This window comes from Neoarius graeffei, chromosome 10 (genome assembly GCF_027579695.1).
Source record: "Neoarius graeffei isolate fNeoGra1 chromosome 10, fNeoGra1.pri, whole genome shotgun sequence".
Classification (NCBI taxonomy): domain Eukaryota; kingdom Metazoa; phylum Chordata; class Actinopteri; order Siluriformes; family Ariidae; genus Neoarius; species Neoarius graeffei.
The window spans coordinates 17,326,438-17,336,459 of record NC_083578.1 but is presented as its reverse complement, the minus strand read 5'-3'; the positions used below and the strand labels follow the sequence as shown (position 1 = coordinate 17,336,459).

Sequence of the window (10,022 nt, the reverse complement as noted above, 5' to 3'; positions counted from 1 at the left end):
GCATAGTAAATATTAAATGCTGCTGAAGATCATTATGAAGTGTCCCACAACCTGAGATTATCAGCACAAGGATTGAGGAAGAACGTCTCATCAAACCAGGAGTCCTTTCTTGCACAACACCAAGTCAAGTGATGTCCGTTGGCCCGAAATGCAGAAAATTTCCAAAGAATAGCTGCACCAATATGAATTCTAGCTTTCTGAAGATCACACGGATATACTTTTTTAAAAATAATTTATTCTAGTGGGCGGCATGGTGGTGTAGTGGTTAGCGCTGTCGCCTCACAGCAAGAAGGTCCTGGGTTCGAGCCCCGGGGCTGGCGAGGGCCTTTCTGTGCGGAGTTTGCATGTTCTCCCCGTGTCCGCGTGGGTTTCCTCCGGGTGCTCCGGTTTCCCCTACAGTCCAAAGACATGCAGGTTAGGTTAACTGGTGACTCTAAATTGACCGTAGGTGTGAATGTGAGTGTGAATGGTTGTCTGTGTCTATGTGTCAGCCCTGTGATGACCTGGCGACTTGTCCAGGGTGTACCCCACCTTTCGCCCGTAGTCAGCTGGGATAGGCTTCAGCTTGCCTGCGATCCTGTAGAACAGGATAAAGCGGCTAGAGATAATGAGATGAGATGAATTTATTCTAGTCACATTCACTGGATATGAGCAATAGCGTGTTCTGATTTGATAGCCTAGTAGTAGAGTAGCCAATCAGCTCATATACCGTGAGTAGAGAAAAACAAAATGGCGGCGTGTGTTGCTGAACCAACCGAGGAGGAAATAACTCAAAAACAAAAGCCCCAAAAATACAAAAAAGCAACAAAATGTGGAATAAAAGTATTTGATGGTAAGAACATTTATTTATTTTTAATAAAAAGAAATTATTATTAGTTTTCACAAATTCCTACCGTCATTTCACTGGTTTGTTTACATCCCAAGTGGAAATTTTGTCTGGTGTTTTTGTATAAAGGTTTTTTTTTTTTTTAATTGAATTTGCACAAAAAAAAGCTCAGTTTCTCAAAATCCAGTGAATGTGAATAGAATAAAACAGTTATTCCACTCAATCTCCTCGTACATGGCTTATAGCCACCTCGACACTATGCAACTCGTAGGCTATCAGATCATGTATGACTTGATTTCGTGGAATAACTGTTAATTATTTCTCCAGTCATCTTCTACATCCAATCAGCATCACACACCCTCTTGTCGAATAGAAACAAGCAATTTATCTTTCAAATGCTCTAAAAGACTTTTACAAAATTGCACACTACAGTACATTAAGCAAAAATACAGACTCTTTTTGAAAGTGCAGTGGACTTTCATTTTATTTGATATTCTAGGTGTATTCCACATTTGCTTGTGATTTATATATATTTTGTATTTAAAAAAAGAAGCCTGTTGGAGAACACTATGAAATACATTGTTATAAAATCGCACCGCAAGCTTTTCCTGCTAGTCCTGCTCTGTATAATCAAATGATATATTAAAAAAAAAAAAAGTATCCAAAGTAGCATGCAAAACATTACCATAGCATTTTAAATATTCAAATTTTTCATTCAGAGAGCCTTTGGAGAGGAAATACCGTACCAACGTGACTTATCCCAGGACAATGTGTTATTTGTAATAAAAGTTGAACTCTTAATTAAGGAGCATTTAAGAAAGCGGAGTAGGTAAACCAGTTAGGTGGGAATAGAAGAATTTTAGATCTAAAACAATGAGATTCCAGATATTATTACAGTTTATGTTGAAATAGAGATGTAAAGCACCTCAAGGTCTTGGCTTATTAACTCCCTCATTTACTTCACAGCTTAGCAGGCTAAACACTTCCTCACAAACGGGAACTGCGGTTTGTTAAAGTTGCTTTTGTGTACTTTTGTTGTTGGATTGGATGAAACCAATGCAGTGAATATTCATATATTCTTCATATGAAGAGTGATTTAAGCCCACTGTACTCATAAACCAAATTCCAACAAGCAGAATAGTTATAGATATCTATTATAGATAACCAATAATCATTATACAGAAATGTTTAAAGGTGCTGACTGCAAAGTTGAATTCTGGGTAAAACGTTCTATTTCTCTTGCTGTTGGAGTTTCGAGATGTTTCCACATGAATGTAGATAGAATAAAAGTTCTGCTCCACACACAGACCGTGTATCCTGTGTGTAAATGTTTTGCCAAGATCAAGTCAACTTTGTCAAATATGCTATACATGCTCGACATACAGCACAGATGAAATATCAGTCCTCTCTGACCCACGGTGCAAACAGGCAATGCAATTAATAAAAATAGAATAATTGAAAAAAACAAAACAATATAAACAGTATAAACACTCTAGATAGGAACTAGACAGACTAAACACTCAAACAATATAAACGGTATAAATAAACAGTATAAACACTAGATAAGAACAAGACAGATGAAACACTCAGACAATATAAACAGTGTAAACACTAGATATGAACTAGATGTAGACTAAATACTCTCTCTCTCTCTCTCTCTCTCTCTCTCTCTATATATATATATATATATATATATATATATATATATATATATATGCGTGCACACAAATTGGTTCAAATAACCAAAACAGTCAAGGGCACTTGAGGTATAGCAGGTAAACATGAAACAAGCAGTATAAACAAACTAGCAGCTGTTAAGATGAGGTAGTGCGGAATAAAAGCGTCCCGCGTTTTATGATTCCGGAGATTGCCGAAGCAAGTGAGCAACAATATCACATGACCACCGTGGGTTGGTTGTTTGTTTGACCTACTTTTAAGCAAAACAAGTTGGCGTGGAAAAGAAAAGGAAAGCCTGCCTAGTGAGTGCAACTGCAATATGGAGCAAGGTTAGATGATGACGTGTCATTTTCCTGGACAGATAACTAAATCATTCTAGCTAGCGCTTAGCTATCTTAGCCTTCGAATGCATGGGCTCGATTCCACAGTAGCAGCTATGGAGTTGTACACCTAAAGTTTTTGATTTTACAGAGAAAGAAACTAGAACACAAAAGCAGTAACAGAGAAAAGATAGCTTTGTCTTTTTTGTTTCATGGATCTATTCATGAATGTCAACTACAAATTACATCCCTGCGATTCAAAACTCTCTGAGCTTGATTCAGAGTCACGAAGTTTTCCAAGTATTGCCGTCTTGGTGTGACGCAGTTACATACTTATGCTAATTGGTCAAAGCTCCTTGCATTAGAGCCATACTGTTTACCTCAAGATGTAGGAAAACAGTCCCAAAACAGAGAAAAGCGACCCTCAGGACATCAAATGCCTAGTCTGGCTAACGCGACTTCAAAGCTCTGCGAGCATTTGGTCTGGCAAAGATATTAAGCCCAACCGTTTCCCAAAGTGCGTGGTTGACCCGCCTCCCTGAAATGCCTCAGTTTGCTACTGGTCGAAGCCAGAAAAGGCTGTGACGAAGCTTAAACCAATCACATCACTCTTTCCTCTGACGTATGTGATGCGACGGGGCTAACTGGTAGATTAAACTCTTACCGAAGCCGGTAGGGAGCAAGGCGAAAACGTCCTTCCTTTCAATAAATACCTCCAGGGCTGCTCTTTGCTCCGTTTTCAATGAGAACTTGCTCCATGTTCGTAATGTTTCTAGTGAATGAAGCGCTTCCGGCATAGATTCTGTAAACAATCTATGGCTTCCGGTCGCAGTTCTACTACGTCACTGCCTTGAACACGCCTCTACCCAGGGCCGTTGGAGATGCTCAAAGTTGATTGGCTCCTGATTTTTCGGGAGCTTGGAAGAGCTGTAGATAGCTTGCCTGGCCAGACTAAGCTCGCAACAGGCCCTCGTGTTGCGTCACGCTTAAGGCCAATTTATGCTGACAACGCGGTCCTCGCAGATAGCATTGCAGACAGCGTCTGCGTAGCCCCCCCACCTTCGCAGATGCTCTGCGTGCACCTCCCAAAAATTGTGACCACCACAGAAGCCTCGCAGACAGCGTCGCAGACAAGAGGGCTCTGATTGGTCCACTCTACATCCGCTGTACACACTTACACTTCCCTACTTTCCCGGTTTGTTTTGTTTTCACGACCGTCATTTTTAAAAACACGAGCGAAGATGGAGCAGCATGAACAGCGGTTGATCGAGGAAGTGAGGAAGTACGTACATCTATACGACTCCAGTTCTAGTCATTATAAGTAACCGGAGGATAAACACTCCACTAACCACACCCACCAACTACTCCTAGCGATTTCGCGACTTGGCGCCCCCTTGCGTTGTGGCGGTGAATAACATCGCGTACGCCTATTACTCCCCGCTCAACGATAAATTACAACTGTCTGCGAAAAGCTATCTGCGAAAGCCTTGTCGCAAGAGCATGCAGAGGCCTTTAGGATGGGCGGGCCCATGATATTGTTCTTGTGAGACCTAGGAAAATGCCACGTACAAAAAAATAACATTTCAGATGACACTGCAGTCAGTACCTTTAACAGCTGAACGCTTGTGTGTGGTTTTTTTTTTTAATATAAATAAAGAACAAATTAAATGGACTGATCAATGAGTTTTGTCCATAACCAAAGGCACATGCACTGGGTCAAGACCCCAAGAATCCAGAGATATCTTCACATTCTAGCAAGGATCATATCTGGAGATGTTATTTTGACAATGCCATGATCGGAGAGTACAAAACATGGATTTCATCATGTATGGGTCATAATTTGAAATATCCAGGCAAAATGATCTTTGAATTCTAGGGGACTTTGCGTAGTGATGTATTTTTCCTCCTCAGTCATATTTGTAATTTTTGGGGATTTTACTCACAGTAAAGACAGATTTCTTTAAAATAAAATAAAAAATCCCATAGCGATCTGCACAGTGTTATTTTGATGGTATATTGTTGAATGAATTTGCTAGCTTGATTCCCATAATCTTCCTTGTGGTAGATTTTATAACCTTTTGAATTTGCTTGAATTTTATCTTCAATCTGGGGAAAATAAATTGGAGGTTAATCTACCCTTCAATTCACAGTACTCCTCGTCTTAATTGCTTCTTCATACCACAAACTGCAACATCATTTGATTCAAATCAACAGTGGTGCACTTTTCTTTAGGTTCTATCCCAGTGATGCCAGTGGGACATGTGAACACTGTGACTCATCGTGTCTGGAGTGTTCAGGCAGCGGCAAGACGCACTGCCGCGTCTGTAGAGATGGATACTTCCGGTTAAACGACGAAGGGATTTGTGTCCACGTGTGCCCGCCAGACTACTTCGCGGACACCGTGAAGAAAGCGTGCTATCGATGTCACCAATCTTGCAAAACCTGCGAAAGTAAATGCTGTTTGATTATTCTCCAAGCAAGACTAGATGAAATAGAGGCACACCTATTCAAGAAAAAACTTGATTTGGCTTGAATTTTATGTACTTCTTGATGAGAATTTTAATATGATTATCAGTGCTCGTTTGTTTAATCTGTTTCGTAGACTCAGGACCTTTAGACTGCACGTCCTGCTATGAGGGCTTTCAAATGGTCGGGGGAATTTGCTCATCCATGTGCTATGTTGGAGAGTACGCTACGTCTACGGTAACACAGCCTCTAACTTGGAATAATAACCAGTGCAATTGTAAATAAACAATTTATTCTAGTTACATTCACTGGATATGAGCAATCGCGTGCTCTGATTGGCTACTCTACTACAAGGCTATCAGCTCCTATGGAGCACTTGCATGTGACGTCACAGCCGATCCAGATTGTGACAGACGCCATCTTGTCGGTCAAACGCCATATTCCGCCTTCTACTTCTGGTTCTACTTCTGCTTTTACTTCTACCTTTTCTTCTGGAAAACCCTACTATATACAATTCTACTACAACGGCTGCGGCTACAAGCTCTCCCTACCTGTTAGTGGTGTGCAAATTAATCGTCATGGCGATGCATTGCATCGCCAACTTTCACGATATACTGCATCGATTCTTGATGCCAAATATCGATTATTAACGTTAAAAAATAAATGAATAAAACTGTATGAACGGTAGGCGAATATCAGCCAAAAACAAGTAGCCTAGGACAACATCCAATCATGTAGATGGCGCAGTGGAGTTGTTGACGCCCGCTGCCTTCTTCATGCCATTGGTATTTCCGAAAGCGGGCGCCTAGTGCTCTCTCTGTTTGCAACATGGACGAAGCCGAGAAGATTCGCGTGCCTCCCTCACAGTTTAAAGCCGATGTTTGGACGCATTTCGGCTTCCGAAACAAAGACGGTAAAAATGAAATGGACATGACTCACGCAATTTGTAGACACTGTAGCATGTCGATAAAGTATTGTGGAAATACAACAAACTTAAGAGCACACATTCAGAGGCGCCATCCAGACAAACTGCAACAGCAACAACCACCACAACCCATGATAAAACAAACAACCCTCGACAGCAAGCTCGCACCCTCATCTGTACGTGCGAAAAAAATAACTGAGTCCATTGCAGAATTCATTTGCCAAGATTTACGGCCATATTGCGTGGTGGAAAATCATGGGTTCAGAAGTATGATAAACACACTCGAGCCTCGTTATGTGATCCCTAGCCGAAAACAATTTACAGAAGTAATGATCCCGGACATGTATGAAAAGGTAAAGCTACAAGTTAAAAAATCCCTCGCCTCTACAGAAAGCGTTGCCCTCACATGCGATGGATGGACTTCGCGAGCCACAGAGCCATACCTCACTATAACATCGCTATAACATTGATCATATGCACTTTTTTCTCAGTGTGCCATCTGATGTCTGTTAAATGTTATTGTTAATGGCAGCTACTTAAAATGGCAGTCACTGATGAGCCTTATTTTATTAGTTTTCTTTTATTATTCTACCTTAATCATTTGCACTTTTTGTAATTAGTGTGTCCACCAAAGTATTAAGAATGTTTTAATGGCAATAATGTTAAATAAATTCATGTATATATGAACTGAGTTGCTGTGTGATGTATCAATTGAAGACACTATCCAGATCGTACACAGCCACTGGTAATTATGCTCTATTTTTTACATTTTCACTTAAATATATTGAAAATATCGCAATGCATCGCAATGATTCAAGAATCGTGATGAATCGTGATAGTATCGCATCGTGGCATGTGAATCGTGATTCGAATTGAATCGTGAAGTCTTTGCCAATACCCAGCCCTACTACCTGTGCACGTTTTTTATGTTTTTTGTGTGTATTTTTGCTTGTTGTTCGTCTGTACCAGACTTCAATATCCACTACAACCGTATGGACTTACTGGACATTGGTTTCCAGCAGAAAATGACGGTTTGTAGCGATTTCCATCGCATGCACAACATTCCGGATGAGAAAAAAAAAAACATTCCGGACGAGATAGCGAGACCAGCGGGGTCTCCGTGGATTGTTATCGGAAGCAAAGCGAAGGAGGCGGTGCCGGGAGCGGAAGCAAAAGCGAGGCTACAGGCAGAGCCGGCCTGTTGACTAAGCTCAGAAAACAGCCACTCAAATCTCCACTGCCAAGCCTCTACCTCTCCAACGCCAGATCCATGTAAACAAGACGGACGATTTGGAATTACCTTATTCTATTCTATAATTGGCTGGTCAGTGCTATACTCAATACTTAAGTGACTTACCCATCCAGTGAGGATTCTTGTTTACAAGATGCCACATCTGAGTCGCTGACAAATCCTGAATTTCTGTAAAGATAACTGTCCAGAGATTTATAGGCACGCAGTGCTTCACCACTGAACAGCAAGGGAAAGTTAATGAGGTAATTATACACGTCCGGGTATTCCACTGACAGTTCAAAATCCGGTCGTGAAAACTCCGTCCGGTAAGCCATAAGGGTCACAAATCTGTAGATCGTTTATTTTAGACATGTATCTAGTTATCTGTTCATTAGAAAAATGAGCCGTGTAGTCCGTTGGTTGAAATTGATCCATTCTGTACACGAGTGCAGCAGTATTCAGCGGTGTTTTTGACCGACAAGATGGCGGTTGTGTACTTTCCGGTCACGTGACTGCAAGATCTCTATACCATGAGTAAAGAAAAACAAAATGGCAGAGTGTGTTACTGAACCAACTGAGGATGAAATAAAAACTACTTGAAAATAAACCCCCAAAAAATACAAAAAAAAGCAAAATATAGAATAAAAGTATTTGATGGTAAGAACGGGTTTTTTTTTTCTTCCCTCAAGAATTATTGCATTTTTCACAAATTGCTCCTGTCATTTCGCCGGTTTGTTTACATTCTAAGCGGAAATGATTTTGTTGGACGTTTTGTATCAAGTTATTTACGAATTTGCAAAAAAAAAAGCTCTGTTTCTCAAAATCCAGTGAATGTAGATAGAAGTTATTCTATTCAACTTCGCTCGGAACTCGTCGGTTATCAGCTCATACAGCTTGATTTTGTGGAATAACTGTTCAATATGAAATATTTATTATAGTTTATTACATACACACTGTCTATGGTTATTGATCCCTTTTTATCAGATATACGGATATGATTACTTGCTAGTGTGTCGTCTGTTCACCTTGGCTTGCTAACACTATGCACCTATTGTTTTGTTGTCACTTAGAGGCCAAAGGTTCATTGCGCACCATGTGACTCATCATGTTTAGAGTGTAAAGGGGCGGGACCGTTCGGCTGCATCAGCTGCCACGCTGCACATCGTCTCTTGGAGGATGGACGGTGTTTAGCTTGTTGTGGAATAGAGAATCGCATGGACCCGCCCACACTGCCCTGGGAGTGCTGCCAATGCCACAATGGTAAACTCTTTCTTTTATCCAGTGCTAAAGACGTTCATCAGTTCCATAACCAATCGAAATGAAATGAGCTCCTAGATTAACATATGGACGTAGGTTTAAAAGATTAGGTTTGTTCAAGGACTTGTTTGGTTTTTACAGGCCTTTGAGCTATTAGTATTGCAAAAAGCCTCATGTTAAAATAACGAGGAACAAAAAATAAGAATTTGTACAGAAGGAAAAATTGTGCATTTGAAAGATTGATCTAAGGCTAGTTTAAAGCTAGACTGCCTTTCAGATTTTTCAAGTGTAGGTCATAAAAAGACTTTTCCCTGACACCCAACTATTTTTGTTTAGTGGACCGAAAGCTACTGAATTCGAATCAGATTTCCACTTTTTTTAAAATGGAGCAATTAATGAATTTAGGGCCACATGGCCCTAAATTCTCCGCTCTTTTTTTCCTGCTTCACCATGACGCAATACAAGATACTACGTCATGCATCACGTGGTGGGCTTTCCCCATTTGCACAAGGCATTGTGGGATACAAATTTGAAACAGGAGAGAAAAATGGCGGATGCGAGTGTGAGAATGAAACGTGGAAGACCGACTAGTAACGGAAAGTGAGAAGAAAAGATGTTATGTTGCGAAGGAAAGGAAATGCAGGACCAAACTAATAAATATCGGCGCTCAGCGAGCACCTCGGTGTGATCAGTTGTTCATTTAGCAACAGAATGATGGAACGGTCAGTGCACGGTCAAGGTAAACCTGTAGATGGCAGTAACGCAACACTGTGGATGCCAGCTGCTGTAAAATCCAAAAGAAGGTGGTGATAAACCTGCGCATGTGGACTTCCTGTGTCTGCTTGACTGCGTGAAGCGAGCGATTTCATGTGCGTTATTTGCTCGGGGACCCCCTCAAATTAAATAACTTCCCAGCCACAGAATGGCCTGGTTTTTTTTTTAAAAATAGATATTACAGAAATAAACATGCATCACAATGACCAAATTTCAGAGGGAACTAAATTTCACCGATTTTATGAAATTGAAAGGCCGTCTACTTTTAATATTTGGATAATTCATTATCTTAAAGTGCCATACCACCATTGGATGTATTCTTTGGCATAAAATACAATATATTTTATGACGGGGCGGCACGGTGGTGTAGAGGTTAGCGCTGTCGCCTCACAGCAAGAAGGTCCTGGGTTCGAGCCCCATGGCCGGCGAGGGCCTTTCTGTGCGGAGTTTGCATGTTCTCCCCGTGTCCGCGTGGGTTTCCTCCGGGTGCTCCGGTTTCCCCCACAGTCCAAAGACATGCAGGTTAGGTTAACTGGTGACTCTAAA

The 10,022-nt window shown here is 41.0% G+C and overlaps 1 protein-coding gene across 1 annotated transcript in view; it reads left to right on the top strand.

Moving 5' to 3' along the window:
* pcsk5b (proprotein convertase subtilisin/kexin type 5b) overlaps positions 1 to 10,022 on the top strand; it is a 103,662-nt gene that overhangs the window by 86,096 nt on the left and 7,544 nt on the right. The window contains exons 34-36 of the mRNA XM_060931385.1: positions 5,056 to 5,273; positions 5,426 to 5,526; positions 8,516 to 8,705. Of these exons, the coding sequence (XP_060787368.1) occupies positions 5,056 to 5,273; positions 5,426 to 5,526; positions 8,516 to 8,705 (509 nt within the window). The remainder of the gene's footprint in view (positions 1 to 5,055; positions 5,274 to 5,425; positions 5,527 to 8,515; positions 8,706 to 10,022) is intronic.